The sequence below is a fragment of the Aedes albopictus genome, chromosome 3 (assembly GCF_035046485.1).
Source record: "Aedes albopictus strain Foshan chromosome 3, AalbF5, whole genome shotgun sequence".
In the NCBI taxonomy this organism is placed as follows: Eukaryota; Metazoa; Arthropoda; class Insecta; order Diptera; family Culicidae; genus Aedes; species Aedes albopictus.
In genome coordinates, this window is record NC_085138.1 from 429,437,013 (window position 1) to 429,462,477 (window position 25,465).

Sequence of the window (25,465 nt, forward strand, 5' to 3'; positions counted from 1 at the left end):
CACTCCGACCACCTTTGGGAAGTTCGCCGATAGTGCTTCAGGCCCCCGGCCGGAATCGGGAACTTCGCCACTTGGACTCCTGGTTGAGACCCTCGGCCACTGCTGAGATTTCCGTCAACCGTTTCCAGGCTATAACGCCCACAACCGGTATCGCCACTGAAATCCTCCATCAACCCGGAAGCTGTTCACCGCCGGCCCGCCCTGGCGCCGCCGCAGTCCTGCACTACCACCAACGAGACACGCACCGACCAAAATACCAAAAACCCAAAACCCAAACCGCAAGTACATTGTGACGTCACATAATTTGTTTGTAATTGCCATGGCCAAATTGTATGTATAATTGTAATCCTAGGTAAAATTGTTTAGTTAATATATCGCTATGCATGTATATTTGCTCGTTCAAATTCATTATGAAGTGTAAGAAGAATTACTACGTTTCTATTTTGTTCCGTAATTTCGAACCCACAAAGGGGTTTTTCATGCCTTTCTCCCCTGTGCGTTCCAATTAGAAATCTTTTTGTAGTGTTGCCTTTGAGTTTTCAAATCATAAGAAAGTGTTATTGAGTTCCGTTGATCGTTGTTATGCTGTTGGATTTACCTTAAAAGTGAGTTCCTTCTGGAGGTGAATTCTGTGTGTGCTTAGGAGTTTGTTGTACCGATTTCACTTCAACCGACCCTGGAGATTTCCGCTGAGCATAGTTCAGGGGGGTTATAATGCACTCAACGCATAATGCGAGCCTAGAGGTCCTGGCAGGGGTGAAACCTCTCCAGAACCGATTCTGGGAACTCTCGCTAAGGTTACTTATCAAGTGTGGAGTGAGCAACACACTTGTCATTGAAAACTTCGAAGAAATGCTCAGTCTGAACACTCAATCAAAATTCATGAGAATCTATCTGTTCTACATGTCATCTGACATAAGCCTACCAAGTTATAATCCTCCTCGTGTACACTTCACTAATGACAGTTCCTCTGTTAAATACGATCTGTCCATGAAACAAGCTATTCATGGAATACCAGATCAACTTCGATGTCTATCTATTCCTCGCATTTTTAACGAAAAGTACCAAAATGTCAATTCCTGTAAGAGATTCTTCACTGATGGGTCTCGCATAAATGGATCCACTGGTTTCGGTGTCTTCAATGAAAATTTCACCGCCTTCCGCAAACTTCAGGAACCTTGTTCGGTTTATGTTGCTGAGCTGGCAGCAATCAATTTCGCTTTGGGGATGATTTCCAACATGCCCGTAGACCAATTCTTCATCTTCTCGGATAGCCTTAGTTCGATTGAGGCACTCCGGTCGATGAAACCTGTAAAACATCCATCTTACTTTCTTACAAAAATAAGGGAGCAGATGGGTGCACTGGTCGAAAGATCCTACAAGATTACCTTTGTATGGGTCCCCTCACATTGCTCAATTTATGGCAATGAGAAGGCGGACTCTCTCGCAAAGGTGGGCGCACAGGAAGGTGAGATCTATGATAGAAGAATTTCACATGATGAATTTTTCCATTTTGTTCGCCAGAGTTCTCTTCAAAGTTGGCAAAATGATTGGCGAGATGGCCAGCTGGGACGGTGGTTACATTCCATTATTCCTAATGTTTCTTTGCGAGTGTGGTGGTATGGTCTGGATGTAAGTCGCAATTTCATTCGCGTGATGTCAAGACTTATGTCCAACCATTACTCGCTAGACGCGCATTTACACAGGATTAACCTCGCGTTGAGCAATGTTTGTACTAAGTGCGGTTCCGGTTATGATGACATCGACCACGTAGTTTGGCAATGCCCGGATAATGACGCCTCCAGAGCACTACTTTTGGATACCCTTGAGGCCCGAGGTAGACAACCCTTTGTTCTTGTGAGAGATGTGTTGGGGACCCGCGATGTCACATATATGGGATGTATTTTCGACTTTCTTCGCTCTGCTGGTATAAAAGTTTAATTCGCTTGTGTTTTCTTCTCCAGTTTTTTTTTCTCTGTTTTGTCCTCTTTGTGTTACCAAGCTACTCCTGGCCATCCGGAAGACCAAGTCCCACAACAAGTTGGTACGAACACCACAAGGCACCGAATTCGCTAGCAAGATGCGATTTACCCCCGGATGAGCAGCAGTGAAACCTTTGGCCCAATCCTTACCCTGTCCATCCCTCAAAATGTGACCTTCTAACCTCGAGCTGCCACGAGTACCCTGGCTTCCACCCATTACTAACAGATATCATTAAAAAGTTATTACTATGTATAGTGTATACTATTAAGTACAAAGAAAGATCTTCGGCTCCGTAAAGCGTTATACGCGATTGAGCCCCAAATAAATGAACTAGTTAAAAAAAAAAACACAAGTTCAGGAGTGATCATTATTGAGTCATGGGAAGATTATGTTTTGCTTTGTATGCTGCATCTAACCATATCTAGGATGGCGCAGATAAAGTGCCCCACACAATGCATACGTTTGCGTGTGCGTGACAGTAATTTGACAGATTTCCCATGGGAAAACTGTCAAATAAACGCAAACCTCGACGGAACGGACGCTATGTGTTCCAGGCTTAAGAAGGCATGCGGCTGGCAACCGACAGGTCTCGAGTTCTAATCCGGATTTAGGTAATTTTATGTGTAATTCTTATTTCATAATAAGTGTTCTCAATATGAGAGCAAGTAATTACTCTCGTGAGAGTTCAACATTTTTGCATTTTATTTATTTTCAGCCATTTTTGCCAAAGCTTAATAACAACTTTCTTGTACATTTGTAAAACGCTATGAACAACAAAAAATTAAGTTGGTGCACAACATGATGCTTTATAACTTCTCCAAATTTGTGTGAACAAAACCCGAACATAGGTTGTACGTGAAAATAATTCAAATGTTATTCAACATTATGCTGAATTAATTCGTCATAATGGTGCCTGCTAAATGAGTGATTGTTAGTTGGGAAGGACGTATACTATCACCGCTTCTGTTCCTCATCGTAATCGACGAAATCCTGGTACGGTTGCGATTGAGCGTGAACCAAATCGTGGGTTGCTGTGGAAACACATTACCAAGGAGGATGACTTGGAATTGTCTGATGACGTTACTCTCCTAGCATGCAGAGTAAGCTCGATGACCTTGTTAATCGCTTCTCGGCGCAGGTCTTACCATCAACGTCAACAAGACCAAATCGTTGGATGTGAACACGGTCAACCCTTCCAGCGTTACGGTAGCTGAACAAGCAGTGGAGAATGTTGAAAGCTTCCAATATCTTGGTAACCAAATGACAGCACCTAGATCAACATAAGTGCACGGATCAAGAAGGCGAAGGCTGCTTTTGCGAGTTTAAGAAATGTATGAAAAAAAAACCAGTTTAGTCGACGCACCAAAATCCGATTTTCAACTCGAACGTGAAATCTGAGCTTACAGAGAAACAGACGTAACACATAAAACAAATTCCATTAAAAAACATCATCACGAAAACATAACCGCCAAATCACAGACACACGTAACACTTAGAACAGATTTCGATTCAAATCATAGTCACGGAAACATATTTGCCCAATGCCAAAATGACTGAGTTTGGCCAACCATGAACTAGGTGGCGGTAGTGAGCAAACGTCAAACTCGAACAAAAGCGATGCGAGCGCCGCAGGTGAACATTTGGCCAACTATCAAATTTCAAAATCGCCCGTTAAAGTACTGCACGATGGAAATTATTAGAGTGATACGTCTGTTTGTCTGTGGCCAAATGCTGAGCGTGCTGTGCCAAGCCGGGCTATCACTAGTTGGTGGTAGGGAGCAAACGTCAAACAGAAGCAAAAACGATGCCAGGGCCAGGACGGCGAATGATCAATCGACCTACTACCGAACATTAGAATCAACCGTTGAAAAGGTGATCGATGGGAAGCGGGAGGAGTGTGACGTTTGTTTATCTGTGCTGTGCTGCTGTACGCCAGTGAAACTTGGTGTGTATCAGTGGAGAACACTGAACGGCTGCAGGTCTTCATCAATAGATGCCTGCGGTATATCATTCGTGCGTAGTGGTCTCACAATTGGATCTCCAACGTGGAGCTCCATCGTCGATGTCGTCAAAAGCCGTGTGCGACAGAAATTCGGTAGCGAAAGTGGAAGTGGGTCGGCCACACTCTACGCTGGGGCGGAAACGAAACCTGCAAGCAAGAGTTAGATTGGAACCCAGCAGAGGCAGCAGTCTCAACAATGAAATTAAGCAAGTCGACAGAAATTTGACCTAGGCACAAGTCAAGGCGATAGCGGGCAAGCACTCAGGATGGAGATCTTTCAATTCGGCCACCCACGTAATGACCAATTTCATAATCCTCTGACTTCCATGAGAAATATTTACAAGTTTGTACACTTATTTATTTTCAGATTACCTTCCTTATCAAATACTTTGAGTTTTTCGTTTTTTTTCATCGATCATCCCCTGAGTTCTTCTACACAATTGCGTGGTTTACTCTCACAAATGAAGTACATGTATTTGGTTCGACATTTGTTATCATTCCAGGTCCATCTCTGCTCACGCCGGGGTTCATAAACTATCTGCATGCAGTGTTCGGTCCCATTGTGGTTGTTCGGCTCTCCCGGTGTCCAATTGGCATACCTGACCAATTGACCATTGGGCATCCAGCTGAATGTCCCTTCCTCCGCTAGATCATTGCCACCGATCCAGAACGAGCACGCCACATCGCTGAACTTATCCGACCTTTGAACAAACCGGGCCACGGCATCATTCTCGTCACGGCTGGTGATCGTCACCAATTGCATCCCAAAATAGTTGCAGATCTCACTCGCTTTATACCAGTTTGCCTGGTGAAATAGCAAGGCTTTGATTTCATCGATATCACACCCAATTTATCATCAACGCTTGTAGCAGTATACTCACTTTAATATTTGGAATTTCGTATTCTTTGCCTGTACTCGACGGTGCACTTTGAACGTGCATATAAGCCCATATCACAATCAGCGAAACTAATTTGCGAATTGTACTGGACATGACCACTTCCGACAAAGCAATGTGTATTAACTGAACCAATCATGTTGGGTTCATCCGTTAAAAGCCAAAATCTATAAAAGATTCGCAATGTCTTGAAAAGAAAATCCCCGAGCACGCATCTGATAAGCTATGAACCGCACTATGCTCGATGTTACACACTTAAATTGAATCGCCGATCTCAGCCAACGGATTGTCGAGAGTCCAACAGCCGAGAATCCGGTAATAATTTTCACTAAATCTCGGTAAAAGTTCGGCAAAGTTCACCGAGACTCGGTAATGGTTTACTCGGCAATGGTATCTCGGTAAAAAAAAATACCGAGAATCAGCAAATATTTTACCGAGATATCAGCTGTTGGAGTCTCAATAAACCGTTTACCGAGATCAATTTCTGAATTTAAGTGTGTAGGTCCTTCGCTTGATTTGGGAAATAAATCGATTTTCGCCACTTGAAGATTCTGGTTTTCAACCACAGCGATATTAATATCACTTCTTCTTGGTCTTGTCATTGCACAATGATCCGAGAGCTTGAAAAAAGTTTTACGTCTAAGGTATTAGTTTCAGCTAGGGTCTGGAACCATTTGGGCAAGGTAAGGATAACTCTGTCAATTTTTAACCAATTGACTTCAATTTTTATACATGGCTAAATTCAATATTTATACATGGTGAAACTGATTGACGTGAGGCCATTTTAATTGTTCAAAATAACGATATAATCTTAAAACAATTTGTAGAAAATTACCATAACCTGGATCAAGGGTTATTGAATGACGAGTTTACATGTTTTGCAGCCAATAAGTCACATATTTATGTATTAAATTCAATGAAACATGATCGATGAGATTTAAATTACTTTATGACAACTAAAATGCCGTGTCATTAATTGGCTCGGTAGCTTAGTTGGAAAAGCACTTGTCTAGCGAATAAGGGTCGTGAGTTCAAATCTCACCTGAGCTGTGGGCTTTTTCGGAATTTCACTAATAATTTATCCATCTTTTTTATGTAGGTATATACATATATGCTGAGTTCATTGGAATATCATTAGTTGACCGCACGGATTGGTATACCGAAGACTTTACCCTTAAGTCGTTAAATTCAATATTTTCCGAAACTGCGTGTTGGGCGAACTTCAAAGACACTTTCAAACATTTGTTACCGTGTAGTTGTATTCTGGTTCGATATAACGTATACTTCGATATAACGTACAAAAAAAAAATATGTGTGAAGAGTACCTGTAATTCTACTGGCATCAATAGCAACGATTTCTGCATAGCACCTGGATGCAAGGGGAATGACATATCCTTTTCTAACCGGAATATCCACATTTATCCGTTTCTAACCGTCGCTAATCGTTGCTAAGCGAGCTGCTAAGTGAGCAGCAGTTAGACGCGGTTAACGACGGTTAGAAACGGATGAATGCGGATATTCCGGTTAGAAAAGGATATGTCATTCCCCTTGCCTGGATGTTCGTTGACATTGTGTAGTAGAAAAAAGTTCGGCACTATCTTCATACCTATACGACTGAGATATTCGGCAACAGTCAAAATCCATCAGGGGAATTACGGGGATTTCAAAACGGCTGCACACAATCACATTCCACACTTTCGCATATGAAGTACAGCGGTCGCGCACACACATTATCGTTCCAGCTCCAATTGTATTCTGTCGATTGGATGTACGCCAGTTGAATGCAATCCTCGTTATCTCCGTGATCATTCGGCTCGCCCTGATGCCAGTTTGCGTAGGTAAGTTCTTGGCCGGTGGCCACCCAAATGAAGGATCCCTCTTCGGCCAGGTCGGATGCCCCAATCCAAAAACTGCAGCTGACTTCGGAAAATTTGTCCGTTGTTCGGACGTATCGTGCCACGGCATCGTTTTCCTCCTGCGATTTGATGATCAGCATGCGCATTTTCAGCGAGTTGCAGAATTCGTTTGCCTTGAACCAGTTGGCCTGTCGATTGGTGATCAATCTGTGAAATTCCGAGTCAATTTGCAACAGAAAGCGTGGATATTTGATACTTACTCGAATGCTTGGAATGTAATATGTTTTATTAGATTGATCAACTCCAACCGAAGACTGTATACGAAGGAGGAATATAATAAATACAACTTTATATGTTAGCATTTCTGTATACCGCGAGTAGGAATCTGGTACTGATAAGCAGTTTCTACGGGATTTTATTAAATGGGTCGTCATCAAAAATCAATGAGGATTCTCTCATGCCGCCCATACATTGCTTGTTATGGATCACACACAGTTACGAATAAATTTGATGTTTAAGGACAGACTTGTTAGAATCCCAAAATGGCCGCCACAATGGCCGACTTTGACACCTAGTCACGATTTCGAGGGTACAAATATCTTCGTAAACAAAACCAGCGCACCTGATCTTCTTATTTTATGCTTATTACAAGTGAGCAAGAACAGAATAATAAAATGCTTTGTTGTGTGAAGCTTGCTTCTTGAGATTTGTGCTTTTGATGTTTTGATGAACTGTTGAAGCGGGATGTCAAGACATTTTCATTAAAGGCAGCTTGAAAGGCAGAGAATAAAGTAGATTTTTGCATATGTCAAGTTCCAGGATCTGCTGTGCCTTACCCGACGTCTCCACTAGACAGAAATGTCTTGCCATTTTGCTGGACAGATGTGTCATGACAGAAATGTTATCTCGTTGTTTGCACGGAAAGCAGCGGTGTTGATCATTTCTGTTACGTTTTCTCTTTCTGGCAGCAAAATGGCAAGACATTTCAGACTAGTGGAGACGTGAGGTTAGAGCTTCCTGAACATGATTTTGGTTAATTATCAATACATGCAATTAAAACAGCGTCTTTTTTTGTAATACCAGACGGTAAAACTTGCTACATATTTATTTTTTGAGCTAAAACTATACCACAAATGATTGCGGAAACGAGTGACAAAATCTTAACTCCAAGTACAGTATGATTGAAGTTCATTGTTTTCAGATTTCCTCCTACATCAAGCATCTGAATCTCGAACGTTGTTCCATTGATCATCTCCAGAATTCTTCCACACAATCGAGCGGTTAACTCTCACAAATGAAGTACAGGGACAGGGTTCGACACTCGTTATCATTCCAGGTCCATCTCTGCCCGAGCCGGGGTTCGTAAGCTAGCTGCATGCAATGCTCGGTCCCATTGTTGTTGTTCGGCTCTCCCGGTGACCAATTGGCATACCTGACCAATCGACCATTGGGCTCCAGCTGAAGGTACCCTCCTCCGCGAGATCATTGCCACCGATCCAGAATGATGATGCCTTTTCGTCAAACTTATCCGATTTTTGGGCAAACCGGGCCACGGCGTTATTCTCATCACGACTGGCGATCGTCACCAATTGCATCCCGATCCAGTGGCAGACCTCACTCGCTTTGAACCAGTTTGCCTGTAGAAAAAGGAACTTTTATTTTCTTGATTTTATCGATAATCACATCCATAATCATCATCACGTGCTGCAGTACTAACACTAATGTTGGGAATTACATATATTTTGTCTGTACTAGACAGTGTACTTTGAACCTTGCTTTGAACTTGCAAAAAAGCCAAAAAAGTCCATATCAAAATCAGTGAAACTGATCCACAGCGAATTGTCTTCGACATGACCACTTCCGACGATGCAATATCTATTAACTGAACCAATCATGCTACATTTCACCCGTTATATTTCCAAATCTATATAAGATTCGCAATGTCCTGGGAAGTAAATCCCCAAGCACTGGCCCATTAAATAAGTAATCATATTTAGGTGGGGTTTTCCCTGAAAATGAATCTTATGTTATGAAGCTTATGTCTTATATTTAAGTGTTTTTTTTTTCGTATTATGGTTACTCAAGTAGCCGTTACAAAGTAGCCGTTTTCATATTAAAATCAACTTAATTGTCAAAAAATGAATCTCATTGAGTAGCTAGTGGCAACGAGGAATAGCGCATTCAATAAAAATGTTTAACCTTAGTAAGGTCTTGGGGTCTTTTTTGCCCTTTTTCGAATTTCAATTCTCTGTACAGTAGACGTTCGGTCGGTGCAAACGGTTTAACTGCAATACTATTTAACTGCAAGTCCGGTAAGTGCAACAAATTTGCAGTTATCGCACCGCTATCCGTCAAAACGGTGCGCCAGGTTAGCCCAAATGAACAATCGAATGAATTTTTTGTTCATTTAACGTCAATTGATGGGTTGTTGACGTCTATCTGACGTTGCAGTTATCGAATTTTGTTCGCTAACTGAAACGTAAACATGTTGCAGTTATCGAACGTCTACTGTAGTTTTTGTTTAACGAATCCTAGCAATCTGAAATTTTCTGACAATTATTTTTTCGCGGAAATAAACCTTTCCCAAAAATAAAAAGTATTGAACGACCCCTAGGGGCGCTCCCAAAAAAAAAAGGTACAAATAAGACCCTGGGGTAATTTTTGACCCCAAATTTTGAACAGCTCGCAAAAATCAGAGGCTTGTCCGATTTTGGATCTCTTTTGCTCAAATGAAAGGGCCACAAGTATAGTTTTCAAAACCACCGCAGAAATCCGGATTTGGCCACTGTGGCCACCAGGAACCTGCATCAACTGAAAAATGCCACTTTAGAGACCCTAACTTTGACAGGCTATAACTTTGCAACCAAACAAGTAATCAGGACCGTCCAAGAATCGTTGGAAAGGTATTTACGAGGACTTTAATTATAGACATTAATATTGGCTAATTATTGAGAACCGGTTCCGAAAATCCGGCATATCCGAAATATTAGTTTTCATTGTTGCTACGTGTTTGAAAATCCACAAATGTATTCCCTTTATACATTTTATTGCATAACTTCTCTGCACACTTCACTGAAATAAAAAAAAACATATTGTTTTGGACCATTTTTGGACCATTTTTGGAGGGTTCTGGGCAGGTCTGGTCAATGCTAAATGGGTTACAGGGTCTCCGAAAGGTGGTCAATTGGGTAACGACAATGAACTTTGTATAGTTTTCGCTCCAAAACCCGGCGCCACATGGTTCAACCTTCTTCTGTTGCTCTTGTGATACAAAAAGAGATTGATTGTCTTCTTCTTCTTCTTCTTTTTCTTCTTCTTGGCATAACATCCCTACTGGAAAAAGCCTGCTTCTCAACTATGAGTTTTATGATCACTTCTGTGAATACCGGGCAACTCACTGGAACACTCCGTTCCCAGCCATCTTAGCAAACTGCAGTAGAATCACTTGGCATAATACGGAACCTCACGGTGATGGCGACTTGCTCCGCCAACAGTCCACTCGTCAATGAGGCAGCATCACACTGACGACGACCCCGTCATGGTGCTGGCTGTCACTGATGCTTGCTAGGGGAAATACACGCATGGGAAATGCTACCACAGAGAACAGACATCCAAGCCTATAGAAAATTTTCTCGAATGCTGTGTAAGGATTCAAGCGTTGACAACACTAGCGTCACCTATGCGGCAAATTGCCACAGTCAGTGGTGAATACGCATATCTAGATAAGTTTCATATTCACCACCGACAACAGCGTGGGAACTTTGTGACAGCAGCGCCACCACGAAGTTGCCACTTGTGTTGCCATTTCAAATGACTGTTAAATTCCTTACACAGCTTTGGAACTGGACTTGGATGTCTGTTCTCTGTGATGCTACTCAGCTTTGTTCATACCCCACAACTTCTACTAGTATTTACTAAGAGCTTTGGGAAGATTCAAATATTACGTCCATCGTTTTTCCGGATTTCTAGACCCCCCCTCCCCCCTCTGTCACGCAATTTTCCTATACCCAATACACGTACTGTCACACTTTTCTAGACCCCCCCCCCCCTCCCCCAAATGGTGGACGTAATTTTTGAACGTTCCATTTCTCTGCTAATTGTTTTAATTAAGAATTTCAACATGTCTTTCCTACCGGTCTTATGTCTTGTCCGCGTCTTATTAAGTTCGTTTTCTCGGTTAATACAGTGGCGACGAAGGTGAATAATGGATTTCATGTGTTTTGCTTTAAATTTTCACGACCCCGTGCTTTAGCAATTTGGCGTGATTTAAAACTATGTGCCCCAGACAGTGAATATTGTTTTGTTTTGCTCATGGCCGTGGATAAGCAACCTTGTGTATGATTTTTTTTGTAGTTTTGGTTTAGATTGGCGTTGATTGAACGTGATTTTGTGTTTTTACCAAAGCTATTTTTATGTAATTTGCATGATATGCAATTTATTTTTTTGGGTACTATTGTCCTTTTTTACACAATGTGTTGAGCTTACTCCATTTTATGCATGCCACCACATACCAACACTCTGACAAGATCAGATGATGAGAGCGATGAGAGAGCAATGAGTGCCATTTTACCATCATTTTTTGTGTGGCTTTTAGCTCTTCGCCTATTTTTTTTAGGTCTGTGTTTTGTTGGTTGGTGGAGACTACGGCTTTTGTTTTGTCATTTGGCTGAGCAAGATATTTTGGATGGGTGCATTTGTTTTGTTTATATCAGATATTGATATATTTGAGATTGCAAAAACACATGATTTTTATTTGGACCTAGAGATATGGAGTACCTACAGTCATCGTTTCATCGTGTATCAAGCCGTATTTAGAAGATGTTTTCCTGGACCTGCTGCTCCTGTTATAAAAAGGCCAATTGATTCAATGCTGCTACTAGCTTTTTTTTATAACAACGCTTTACTAATGTACATAACGTATATGCAGATGATTAGTGCTAATCGACCATTATGGACAGGATAGTTTGGTTTAGTCAGTGATGAACGGTGTAATGTATGTGGTAGGCACGAGATCAGATATTTATTGGTAAATGTTATACCTAAAGCAATATTGTACGACCTGCCCAGAGGAATAGTATGTTTATTCACATAAGTAGAAGGTGAAGACAATGAGTTCTTGTAAATCATAAAAAAAAACAAGAAAAGCCAGCTTGAACTTGAACACATAAATTAAGTAGTATTTTTCGATGGATTGTATGTAGAAGTATGTAAATGTCTATATTTTTTATGACGTCGATAGGAAATGCATAGCTATTTGTTTACGTTTTATACATGCAGATTGAGAAAATTGAATCAAACTTAAAGAAAGCTTATGTTTTAATGGTAATAAGGAAGATTATTATTCGCTACTTTTCAATTGGATATGTGTATTTATTGGACTTCATGTGTGAACTGAGACATAATTTCAAAGAAACCATATTATAGGCTTTCAGATGCCTGTGCTTAAGTAGAATATAATTATAAGCGATAAGTTGTATCTATAGGATGGAGGAGTTGTTCTGACTGCAGATTAGAACATCCCTATTTGCTAAACGATAATTCCTCTCTTTCACTCGAACAGATCACTGGTCAAGTATGTGTATGAAATGAGAATAAAGAAAGTAGAAGTACTTTGAACATGACTCAAGCTGGATGTGTTTTAATTAAGAATTTCAACATGTCTTTCCTACCGGTCTTATGTCTTGTCCGCGTCTTATTAAGTTCGTTTTCTCGGTTAATACAATAAAATTACCTAAATCCGGGTTAGAACTCGAGACCTGTCGATTGCCAGCCGCATGCTTTCCTATCTGCGCCATCCTAGAGATGGTGAGATGCAGCACCCAAAGCAAAACTTAATCTTCCCATGACTCAATAATGATCACTCCTGAACTTCTGTTCAGCAGTGATGAATTAGCACAGCACGTGGTAATCAACTGAACAACGCCTTATGCTTCAACAGCTGTTCAGCCCAAAACACGTGTTTTCCATTCTGATTTCGCTGTCAGTATTTTTATCGCACGGTGAGAAAACTTGTATCTAATGCGGCCAAAAAGTGTTGGTCCTTATTGAAGATATCACAGAGAACAGACATCCAAGCCTATAGAAAATTTTCTCGAATGCTGTGTAAGGATTCAATTTTTTTTAGCGTTGACAACACTAGCGTCACCTATGCGGCAAATTGCCACAGTCAGTGGTGAATACGCATATCTAGATAAGTTTCATATTCACCACCGACAACAGCGTGGGAACTTTGTGACAGCAGCGCCACCACGAAGTTGCCACTTGTGTTGCCATTTCAAATGACCGTTAAATTCCTTACACAGCTTTGGAACTGGACTTGGATGTCTGTTCTCTGTGAAGATATTGTCTCGGATATTGTTTCCAGGCGAACTAATTGCGGTATGCATATGTTTTTATTTTTATCGATCTTTAAAATGTATGATAATATGGGGTGCGGAATGGTCTTGGACAATGGACATGGTGCATTCACAGCATCTGTTCAGGTAATCTACTCATGCTCAGTCGAAGATCCGTTAAGCAATTTTTTTATTTATGCTTTTGTCATAGAATCTTGATATTATGTTCAATAAATAGTGCATAAGGATGTTTAGGCACAGAGAACAGACATCCAAGTCCAGTTCCAAAGCTGTGTAAGGAATTTAACGGTCATTTGAAATGGCAACACAAGTGGCAACTTCGTGGTGGCGCTGCTGTCACAAAGTTCCCACGCTGTTGTCGGTGGTGAATATGAAACTTATCTAGATATGCGTATTCACCACTGACTGTGACAATTTGCCGCATAGGTGACGCTAGTGTTGTCAACGCTAAAAAAATTGAATCCTTACACAGCATTCGAGAAAATTTTCTATAGGCTTGGATGTCTGTTCTCTGTGGTTTAGGGATACTTGAAATGTGTCGATTTCTGAATGCTGTTTGATTATCTAGGTGACTGTGGGAACAGTATTCAGTAAACACGACAGCCCTGAAATGTCAAATGCATCGATCCAAGCGTCTCGTACAATCGAACTGCTGCGGAAGATAAAAAATATAATAATCAAGGTACAAGATATCTTGTTACAGACTATTAATAATAAATAAATGCCTCATTTTTACGTTGAATTCGTCTCTTGGCACTCAATGTTAAACCACAGACAAACAGACATACTACTCAAATCACAATCATCGCACGATTTAACGGTCATTTTGAAAATATAGTGTGGTTCGGACTGTGCTCGCATCTGTCATGGTGGCGCTGCAATGCCTCAATTTTGCTGAGAAATGAACGCGACGCCGATCAATGTTTACATAAAATGACTCAATTATGAACCTTAATTCATGTTTTATGAATGGATGACGGCACGGGGGAGTCGTCATCTGCAAAATTGTTACATCGAGCCGAGGGAAACAACACCTGTAAATGAATGCTTCGGACTGAGCATTATAGAGGGTGCTAGTGAGATGCCAAACGATGTTTTTAAAGCAATTTTCTTCTAAGTAGTATGTCTGTTTGTCTGTGAGGATATGTCATTCCCCTTGCTAAAACTAGACAAAAACAAATCCCTCCTTGAGGGATTCACCGATAAATCATCTAAAATTTCCGCGGAGAATTTCTCTAAGAGTTTCCCGGAGAATCTATTGACGGCATTGTCAGGTCGATCTTCTTCGGAACTTATGGAAAATTTATGGGAAAAATTCCGAAGGAACTCTTGAAGGAATTTTCGGGCGACCGCTCGAAGAAATTTCATGAGAGACTACTGAACGAAATTCTAGAGATTTACTGAAGGAACTGTTCGCGGTTTCGTCAATCAAAAAATAAATCGTTTCAAACTTCTTTTGGACTGTATAAAAGTTGAATTTATTAGAGCATGATTTTTGCGTCTTCACCGATTGACTTGCTCTTTTGTTCTGGTATTGCGTCGCAGACGGCGCACGCTCAAGCGGAACTGGCAAATTGCAAGACCGTTAAATTCCTTACACAGTTTCGGAACTGGACTTGGGGTTCGTTCAAATATTACGTAACGCCACAGAGAACAGACATCCAAGCTAGAAGAAATTTTCTCTCGAAAGCTGTGTAAGAACTCAAATATTTTTAGCGTTGACTACACTAGCGCCACCATACAACAAGTTGCCACAATCAGTGGTGAGTATACATATCTAGATAAGTTTCATATTTACCACTGACAACGGCATAGGAACTTTGCGATAGCAGCGCCGCCACGGAATTGCCACTTGTGTTGCCATTTCAAATGACCGTTAAATTCCTTACACAGTTTCGTAACTGGACTTGGATGTCTGTTCTCTGTGGTAACGCTAAGGGGGTAGGAGGGGGTCTAGCTCTGTGTTACGCTTCATACAAAATTCCAAAAATCCCCATATAATATTTGTTACGTGGGGAGGGAGGGGGTCTAAAATTGTCAAATTTTGCGTTACGTAATATTTGAATGAACCCTTGGATGTCTGTTCTCTGTGCAGAAGCGATGCCTATTTTTTGTGATAAATATTCTACCAGGCACGCCGTGTATGGACGTGCGAGCACAGAGAACAGACATCCAAGCTAGAAGAAATTTTCTCTCGAAAGCTGTGTAAGAACTCAAATATTTTTAGCGTTGACTACACTAGCGCCACCATACAACAAGTTGCCACAATCAGTGGTGAGTATACATATCTAGATAAGTTTCATATTCACCACTGACAACGGCATAGGAACTTTGCGATAGCAGCGCCGCCACGGAATTGCCACTTGTGTTGCCATTTCAAATGACCGTTAAATTCCTTACACAGTTTCGGAACTGGACTTGGATGTCTGTTCTCTGTGGTGCGAGCGCACAACAGGTTGTGGTGAGTTTCTTATTCACCACGGCGATGCCGCCGATCGTCACCGTCGTCGCGCCCGCGTCGTCTGGTGTCAAAATTCTATGTTTCTGTTTACAAAACTTGCCGTCGTCGGTTGTCGTCGTAGATTCTTTCCGATTTATTGTAACATTTTCGCGCTTAAAATGAGTAAATTGCTGAAAGAGTGCTTTATAAAACCCTTGACTGACCGACACCCACCGATTCGGATCGATGCGGAACGTAAAATTATCGGACGTAGCCCGGAAACGCTGATCCAGGATCCTTGCTGTTCCCGTCAACAAGGTAGGTGCACTTTGTTCCGGCAATGACGTTACGAAATACCTATACTAAATCAATGTTTTTTTTTTTAATTCGTAGTTTGCCTGAAAGCCAACTTTAAGGGAGGATTTGTGCTGGTCAAGAGTCTGGGCTCAAATCCTTCGGTGTTGAATGGCAAGCAGTTGGAGAAAAACATGGGCTATGAAGCTCACGACGGTGACATCCTTGAGCTTCTACCCGGTCAGCATCAGTATACGTTCGTGTTTAAATTCGACGAGAAAGCCGATGGCAAGGAAAGTAAGAGTAAAGACAGGAAGGACGATAAGAAACAGCAGAACGGCGAGGATAAAGACAAGCTAGATTCTCACAAACGAAGTTTGTCAAAATCGGATTCAAAAGACGAATCTCATCAGAAGAAGAAGAAAAAGCGGGACGATCGACACGGAAGCTCCAGCAGCTCAAGCCGATCGACTAGCATCGATCGGGATGGGGGCAGGAAAACTCCCGTGCCGGCCGCAGACAGCAAATGGGAAGACATCGACTCGAAGCTGTTGTACATTTTCACCAGCAAGGACGTGATTTCTTCCGAGAAAATTGCTGCGTACGACCTGGACGGAACCCTGATCAAGACCAAATCAGGAAATGTGTTTCCAAAGACGATCGACGATTGGCAAATTGCCTTTCCGGAAGTGCCGGGAAAGTTGAAATCGCTCCACAAGAGCGGGTTCAAGATTGTGCTTTTTACGAATCAAGCTGGCATTTCGAAGGGAAAGCTGAAGATTGAAGACTTTCAGCAGAAGATTCGATCGATTCAAGCTAAGCTCAATGTGCCCTTCCAGGTGTTTGTATCGACCGGGAAGGGCAAATATCGGAAACCATTGACCGGGATGTGGGATGTCCTCACCCAGTTGGTAAGTATTCTTATCATTTTTGATTTCCAAAACAATAAAAAATTAGACATTATTTTCTGTATATAATTATTAATTTTTGGATACAGTACATACTTATCTTTTCAAGTAATTTACTACTTGTCAGATGTGTTCACTATTCTAAGCTACCTCTTTAATTTATACACTTCATCATCAGAAAAACGATGGCATCAAGGTTGACAAAGCTCGTAGTTTCTACGTGGGTGATGCAGCCGGTAGGCCGGAGCAGAAGAAACCCGTCAAGCGCAAGAAAGATTTCTCCTGCGGTGATCGACTGATGGCCATTAACGTCGGGATTCCATTTCTTATTCCCGAAGTGCACTTCCAAAATGCCAAAGATCACGAATGGACAAAGCCCGAATTCGAACCAAAGCTGGCCCTGGAATGTCGCGAATTATTGTCCCCAGCAGGAACCAAACTCGTATCCTCTCAGCCGGAACTGGTCATCATGATTGGATTTCCCGGGTCGGGCAAGAGTCACTTCGTCAAAACTCACCTCGAACCGAAAGGATACGTTTCGATCAATCGCGATACACTGGGTTCGTGGCAGAAGTGCACATCGTTGCTAGAGAGTACCTTGCGCAGTGGAAAGCGCGCCGTTGTGGACAATACTAATCCAGACGTGGAGAGCAGGAAGCGATTCGTGGACATTGCCAAGAAGATGAAGGTGCCATGCCGGTGCTTCAAGATGAGTGCCAGCTACAAGCAAGCCAAGCATAACAACGCCTTCCGGGAGCTGACGAACCGAAACCATGCTTCGATCAACGATATGGTTTTCAACATGTACAAGTAAGTATTGAAATTGTTTTTTTTATTGTTCACTATGTATTACTTACATATTTTTGATTAAATCGAAGGTCAAAATACCAAGAACCCTCAAAGGATGAAGGTTTCGAAGAAATCGTTCTAGTGAATTTTCTACCCAAGTTTGAATCAGCCGCAGACGAGAAATTGTATAAAATGTACCTGTTGGAGAGTTAAGTGTTTAATATTTAAATTTAAGTTTATGTTTTCTGTTCTACCATTGAGTATACATATGACAACATTTGATTTTTTTTTTTTCAAACTACGAAAGCCTTGCTCTGGGATATCAATAAGAACGCCTTCTTGGGAAGACCGAGAATATGATGACGACAGCATATATAAATCGTGACTGCAGTGCTCCATCGTATGTTTGCTCCTTTCTCGTCATCAGGTCTCCCTTCGTGTGGGCAGTGGACGTTGATGATGCTGTAGTTGAAGAAACGGCCCTTAACTCTTAACATGCACATCCTTGCGTTGATCGGCTGCCAACCGATCACACGTTGTCGCATCTTGCCCAACACTATAAATCCTGTTCTCAGTTCATTGGTGGTGCCACAGCTTTGGTAGAGAGTAGCCGCTCGATGCCCGCTTTTCCACACTTTCTGTCCAGTCCAACAAAGTTCCTGCAACGCCACGATGTCGATGTTGCGGGGATGTAGTTCGTCGTAAATTATCCTGTCACATCCTGCGAAACCTAGTGACTTGCAATTCCATGTTCCAAGTTTCCAATCGATGTTCTTATTTCGATTTTTACGGGTGGCTTATTGCGCCTACGCCAACACTACTGTCTCGCCGGAGGGCCATCGTGCCAGTTCTGTTTAACGTCCCAACCAACTCTGGGACGACCACGCTGAAGGGATCTAGCTTACTCAGCCGCTGGATGCCAGAACAGACGCTGTTTGAGCCGCACCTCCTTGGTGAACAGACGCTCGGTTCGTACCACCTCAATTTAGCTGAAGTCAGAAGGACAACAGCGCCCAGGCTGCACTGCCAGCTAAGCACACAACTCGAAGCTGACGGTCTTTGTCATCGTTTGACCCGTGGAAGCATGAGGTAGGAACTTGTGAGGACCAGAGCTAAGTTGGACGCTCTCCTTAGGGAGCATCCATTAAGGCCTTTTCTTGTATCATCACAAAATGGCTTCCACAGAATCATCATCCAAATTCAACTTTACACAGTATTGCACTAATACACCTGCGTAAGAAAATCGACGCTTACCTTTTCTCTAAAATTCTCCACTTCACGCAAGATATTTGTAAAAGAAATATAGAACACACTATTCCAATTAAACTTCTCTTTCGAACTATCTATGCCACAAGGAAATATTTTCACTCAAACTTGAAAATCATATAAATTTGTCTCAGCCGCACCAAGAGTTCGATGGCAATGTTTACCACCCACGACGACAGCAGCAGCGCGTCGCGACGGTGCCTTCTGGCGCACAATCATCGATCATTGAACGCAGTGATGTCGATCTTGCGGGCCAATTCATCAATAAAATCAATCAAAATCATTGAAATGGTCAACTCAAATTTATAGATTATGCGTCGTAAAATCGAAAACTATTCTTCGAATGATTATTGTTGTACTTTTAATCCGCATGATAGTAATAAAAGCACATAACTTTTATTTGTGAAATCTCCTCCGCACTGTCCGCCAACACTGCAGCTGCTTGCAAACATCAACAGCGGAAGAGCATGCTAAGAGTATTCGATCATTTTTAGCTTATTACACATAAAATCCAATGTTTTTCGTAACATTGAGACGTGTTTGATTGTGATTTAGCAAAATTGAGTAGTGTACTGCTTGAATTGCTTTTAAAGGATTCATAATCTTGTAATGTTTACATTGGTAGTAGCGAGACAAAGCGGTGCTATTTTTGTTTGTTTGTTTATGGAACAAATGTAAAAAGGCAACACCACTACTGTTGCGATCGATGATTGTTAGAAATAAGAATCGAAAAAGAAGTGCTGAAATAGGAGTGATACGGGGAGTCACCTTAAGTACGTCACGCTCATATAGGGGGCAGGGGGGGGGGGGGGGGGGGTTCAGGAACGTGTGACAAGTAATGCATTAGGTATACGAAAAACCCGTACAAAGGGGGGAGTGTTGGCAGAATCCAGGAGCAACAGCGGAATGCCACTTATATTGAAGTGTAATCTGGCACCAATGTCAAACTGCAAAGTGTTGCTTGTGCTGAATGAAAATTGCAGTTTGGGAATGCCTTCCAGCGAATATCGTCGATCATCGATAAAAAAAGTAACTCCAAATTTTTCAGATTTGCTCTCATTTGCACAGTGTCTTGCCCCAAGAGGCAGTGTTATTCAGCGGGCATATTTTCAATATTCATGAAATAAAGATTGTCTTTTTGCAGGTAAACTTTAATTCCACGCTCGTGGGTAGCTACTGATACAATGAGGGTATTTCAGCAACAAGCTCAGCAATTATTTTGTAGAATAAATAGCAGGAATAAAATTTCATTCTTTGTTCAGATGTTGACTACAACGCAAGTGCTTTATTTCCACTTGCAAGTAGTTATGGGCCCAGAATTGGTCATAGCCTGAAGAATTGAAGAAATTCAAATTACATATTGATCATTGGCTTTCGCGATGAAGATGGCGTTGATTAGAATACGTTCCTGCGAGCGGTGAAAGCATTACAAGTGCAGGAGATCATGCAGGAGATAGATCTGGAAATGTGCGAACGAATATTAGCGAATACTGCATAAGCTCGCAAAACTGACTGATATGAATAGGAAACCTAGCAAATATGGGACTGACATGCGATCATAGGTAGTATTATAGCCTGGTGAAGGACGTTGGAATTGCAAGAGAAATAGGTATGGGGAAAGCGCCAGAAGGCATTTCAGGATTTCTTTTGTCGTTTCGATTTGTTGTTCACTGACGTCCGTGAAGCTCGAAGCGATTGGTGACGACGGCACAAAATCTGAGAAATCTGAGGATTATCGGAGTTCTACAACTTGATAATCATGGGATTGCAAGTTTCTGGTATCAATCTGACTGCTGACATTAAGAGCGAAAATACGTCAAGATGTGAAGTAGCTACTGGAAAGTGATTGAGCAAAAGGAGCATTGTACACCAAGCAGAAGTCAAGGTATCCAGAAAATGAGCAGAATAACGGAAACTGTTTCTCGTTACGTGCACAAAAGAGTCTAACCTTTGCTCTTTACAGTTTGTTTATGTGAACAATTAGCAGAAAAGTGTTCAGGCCTCTTGCCTCAGTGACGAAAGATGGTCTGTACCGGCTCAACCAAAAAACAGACAAATCGTTTTTGATGGTGGGCTCCAGCTTCTGGTAGAAGGGCCTAGGACATGGGAACCAGCAGAGTATAATGAAGTTTTCGTAGATGGCAGATGAAATTGTTCTGAAACAGGATGCTGTTCAAAATTGCGTGGCTTGTCTTCAAGGTAAGCATGCCCGAGACACTTTCCGTTTCAGTTCTACCACAGAGAACAGACATCCAAGTCCAGTTCCAAAGCTGTGTAAGGAATTTAACGGTCATTTGAAATGGCAACACAAGTGGCAACTTCGTGGTGGCGCTGCTGTCACAAAGTTCCCACGCTGTTGTCGGTGGTGAGTATGAAACTTATCTAGATATGCGTATTCACCACTGACTGTAGCAATTTGCCGCATAGGTGAAAATTGAATCCTTACACAGCATTCGAGAAAATTTTCTATAGGCTTGGATGTCTGTTCTCTGTGGTTCTACAAGAGCGGAAAGACCATTAGATTCAGTGTATTCGGACGTCTGTGTGCCCAGTTAAAGTTTCATCATTTGGAGCATACCAATTCTTTGTTATTTTCATCGATGATGCAAGTCGAAAAGTACTGCTAGGAGTAGAAGTCCAAAGATAAAATGCTTGAGGTGTATAAGCAATTGAAATCCGACAGCAAACAAAGCGAAAATTGAACGTCCATCGCACGGATAACGAAACAGAGTACGTCAATTCAAGAATACGGAAGAGCATGCAGTGAGGCGACATTGTTCATCAAACTAGTTTCGAACAGGTTTATGCGTTCACATCGTTTTTGCAAGAAAAACTCGAGGATGAAGAAATCTATATGAAAAAAACCTGAAGGATACGTCGTCGATTCGATCACGATATTCATTTGCAGAAGACTTTGCAATGATTAAAGCTATTAGCTATCAAAAGCAGGGTATAGTGCTCAGGGCTTTCGGAATGATCCGTTCTAGTGATGTACCGAATATTCGGCCGGCCGAATATTCGGGCCGAATATCAGCTTATTTTCGATTTTGCCGAATATTCGTTTAGCCGAATATTAAATGTATTATTCGGCCGAATATACCGAATAGGCCGAATAATGACTAAACATAGCAACAACACACTAAATCAAGAATTTAGAAAATTGTGAAGTGGATTTTCGAAGCATTTTATTTGCAAAAAGTTACTTTTTCTGTGATGTTAAAATTTTTCTGAAGATGCTGGCTTTCAAATTCTACTTTTTGAAAACAAAGATGCCCTTTACAATAACTTCACGAGATTTTTAACAAGAAAATCGGCCGAATATCTAACCAATTATTCGGCCGAATATACGGCCGAATATTCGTTTCGCCGAATAATAAAATTCGAATTATTCGGTATTCGGCCGAAGGCCGAATAGTACTATTCGGTACATCACTAATCCGTTCCAACTTGTATTTTATCATCAAGAAAGACGAAAAATGCGGTATGTGACGTTAGCTATCATTATTGTTTTGTAGGATAAATAGCAGGGCTAAATTTTCATTCTTTGTTAAGACATTGACCAGAGCCCAAGTGTTATATTTCCACTTACAAGTTCTTCACTTTTCTATACAATACCGAGGCTTTCGGATATCGCAGAGATATGCAAGAGAGCATCCATAGATGGCGGTGCCCCACTTCCAAACATCTTGAACCCCAGCTTACTAATTTAGGGATGACCCAATATAAAACTAATCAATTTCAATATTTTCTGTTTATTTGCATTTAGATATGACGCCTGCACAAAAGCATCACTGCTTCTTTATCATATGTTTTCTTACAATGTTATAAATGTACACATGTGTTTGCATTCATTAACCCGAAAGCGCGCGCTACAGCTCACGAAAACTTTCTCGGTTTTCCTACCTTTTATCTCGAGCCATTTGATATATAATCCTACTGCTCCTGCCACCAACTCTCTCGCAGCACATCAAGCATCAACTTATTACTTTGTTACTTTATTCATTCGGCAACCCGGTTCTCGTACTTCTCCTTCTCATTGGCATATGTCGAGTGTGTTTGAATGAATTGAATGCACCAACGAATAAAACGCGTAGAAATCTTCCATGTCGTACACTACACACCATTTCCGAGTTTTATTTGTCCTTTATCTGTCATGTATGCGTATGTCGTTCGTCTCCTCGGTATGATTTTCGAGTTTTTGAGAAGGTTTCTCATATCTACCTTCGAATATTTGTACTCTCTTGTTATTACGCGGTTTGTGTGCCAACTTTGGAACCGTGTGTAGTCATTTCGCGGCGTGTAGCTTCTTGGTTACGTTATTCGAGTCGAGTTGATTTCGTCCGAGTGTCCGAGTAGCTTCAAACAGCTTTTGTTTTTCAAGAAGATAAATGTGTAGAATAAGATTCGATTCGTCCGCGGTACAGCGTAGATATAGTAGCGTCGTGTCCCTGGAAACAATTTGCTCGACTACAGCTCCAGAGGGAGATTATGTTACAATTTTCGCACTGTCGAAGATTCTTGATATTTTGTTCTTTTCCGTTGGGCAACAGAAGCACTGCCTTAGGTTAACACTGTTCTCCATAATGAGAACGTAGATCTGTTCACATTTTTAAGTGTCTGAAATTGTAGCAGTCCAGTACAATGTTGTTCAGTTTCACGGCGAGGCGTAACATTCATATATTTAGAAGATGCACATGTTGGCTGCAATAGAAGAAAATGCTAGCTATGTAGGTTATAGCTTTACAAAGTGTGAGCTTTTTATACATAGTTGATAATGAAATCAAACCCACACAAAAAAAGGGAAATTCAAAAAAAAAAAACTCGAAGTGCTTTTTTATCGTGTGACTTGGGTCAGGAATTCAATTTCCCATTTTCGAATTTTCGAAAAATAAACAGCACCATAAATGCCGTTCTACGCATAACTTTTATATTTTGTGGAGCATAAAATGTGTGTCCTGTAAATATAATTCCATTTCGACATGACAACTAATTCGGACTACCACAATAACAGACATTTTCCAACGGGAAGAGATATAGGTACTCCGAAGGGAAAGACCGCCTACCAATTCTTGATCCGTTTTGCTGTATAAAAGCTATCCTGATTTGTTGTTTTATAGAGAACAATCATGTTGCCAAAAGTTGACTACTATAATAGTATAATGGGGTTGAGACGGAGTGTGTCTGTGTGTGTGGGAAATTGTTTTTGAGTGTAGTTTACCTATTTAAAGAAAGTGATTTCTCTCATCAGTTTGTTGATATTGGTTAATTAATAAATTACTTTTTGCACACAGAAAAGGAAAAGAAAATATTTCTCGTTCTTTCCTGTATAACTGTTCTATAAATGTGTTTGCTGTCCTATAATAATTATTACAATGTTTTTTTTTCCTCTCGATAATAAATATATGCATTATAATTACAGATAGAATCACAAAACGAACAAAACAAAGGCAAAATATATATTAAAGCTATCTGCCAAAATGGGGATGATCGAATAACGAAAACTGTTCCTTTTTTTCTAATAGAAGTAAAAGTACGAATGAGAAGACAAAAATCATTTATTTATAATTTTAATGCTGCTTTTAGCCGGGATCCGCATAAATATTGATAAAATTTCCTAACCTCTTTGCAACTGAATTAAACTGAAACTTCCAGTGGAAGGGGCTAATTTACGATACGCGATTAAACATTATATAACCAACGATAACAATGACGGGTGCTATATACATTAAAAGATTAATGAACGATTTGCTCTTGAAGTGGCTGAAATCGTCGCTCAGCTTTTGCAGCTGCTGGTTGAGCCGGATATTCTCCTGAGTAAGATGAGTATACTTCTCCTTAAATGCAATCAGTTCCTCCTCACGTTGCACATCCGGGTGGTTTATGAGCTCCAATTCATGCTCAACACCACTTTTCTCCAGGAGACCACTATCACCTACCCTTTCTACAACAGATTCGATCGGTTCACCGATGCTTTCCGAATATTGAGAAGCTTCCACCTCATTACCAGTTAGATTCAAATTATTACTGCTAAGATTACTACTACTACTATGGCTATTGCTGGTCACTGAATCAGTCAAACCAAGACTGCTACTGTCGCTATACACCCTACTCTCGTTTAGTGACATGTTTCGACTCACGAATATTTCCGTCGTATCAATAGTTTCCGTTTTTTCGTCGTCATCCTCTTCATCTTCATCCAATTCGTCCAAATTAGAAGAAATTGAAATGTCGTTATCCATCACCTCATCCATCACGAATACTTTTTCCTCGACATCTGTCTGAGTTTCTGCATCTACGATGACCCTCCTGACAGGTTCCTGTGTCGTTTCTTCTTGTGTTTTCTCGTATTTATGTTCAGTTGGTGGTACTTCCGATGGAATCGATTCACCTTGCTGATGTGCCGCAGCCATTGCACTGAGTTTTTCGTTTTCGAAGTTCTTCTGCTTTAACAGCTCTTTTTCCATGCGGTCCATCTCATCCTGGCAGCGTTCGTTCAACGACCGCAGTGCTTCTGTTTCTATTCTTAATGACGCTAGACTTTCGGTTAGGTTTTCGCACAGCTGTTGCTTCTTTTCATACTCTTCGGACTTGGGGCGTGTGTCCAGTTCCTGCTTGAGCATTCGCAGCTAAAAATAATAGGCAATAGAATATAAACGAACAACTACACATAAGGCT

General features: G+C 41.2%; 3 protein-coding genes across 8 annotated transcripts in view; 1 reads left to right on the forward strand and 2 right to left on the reverse strand.

The window, feature by feature from the left end:
• Positions 1-4,321: 4,321 nt before the first annotated feature.
• On the reverse strand, positions 4,322-6,228 carry LOC109621427 (C-type lectin 37Da). Its single transcript, XM_020075444.3, has 2 exons — positions 4,867-6,228; positions 4,322-4,790 (listed from the first exon to the last, which is right to left on the reverse strand). The coding sequence occupies exons 1-2, from the start codon at positions 4,975-4,977 to the stop codon at positions 4,401-4,403; spliced, it is 501 nt and encodes a 166-aa protein (XP_019931003.2). The 5' UTR covers positions 4,978-6,228; the 3' UTR covers positions 4,322-4,400.
• A 9,374-nt stretch (positions 6,229-15,602) lies between these two features.
• LOC109621473 (uncharacterized protein F21D5.5) lies at positions 15,603-17,801 on the forward strand. The gene is made up of 4 exons (XM_020075502.3): positions 15,603-15,851; positions 15,927-16,738; positions 16,914-17,545; positions 17,614-17,801. Exons 1-4 carry the CDS (start codon positions 15,632-15,634, stop codon positions 17,735-17,737), a joined length of 1,788 nt encoding a protein of 595 aa, XP_019931061.2. The 5' UTR covers positions 15,603-15,631; the 3' UTR covers positions 17,738-17,801.
• Positions 17,802-22,526: 4,725 nt separating this feature from the next.
• LOC109621445 (sarcolemmal membrane-associated protein) overlaps positions 22,527-25,465 on the reverse strand; it is a 71,132-nt gene continuing 68,193 nt past the window's right edge. For all 6 annotated transcript variants that reach the window (XM_029875859.2, XM_029875858.2, XM_029875855.2 and 3 more), the window contains exon 11: positions 22,527-25,416. In XM_029875859.2, coding sequence (XP_029731719.1) covers positions 24,457-25,416 — 960 coding nt within the window. In that variant the 3' untranslated portion in view covers positions 22,527-24,456. The remainder of the gene's footprint in view (positions 25,417-25,465) is intronic.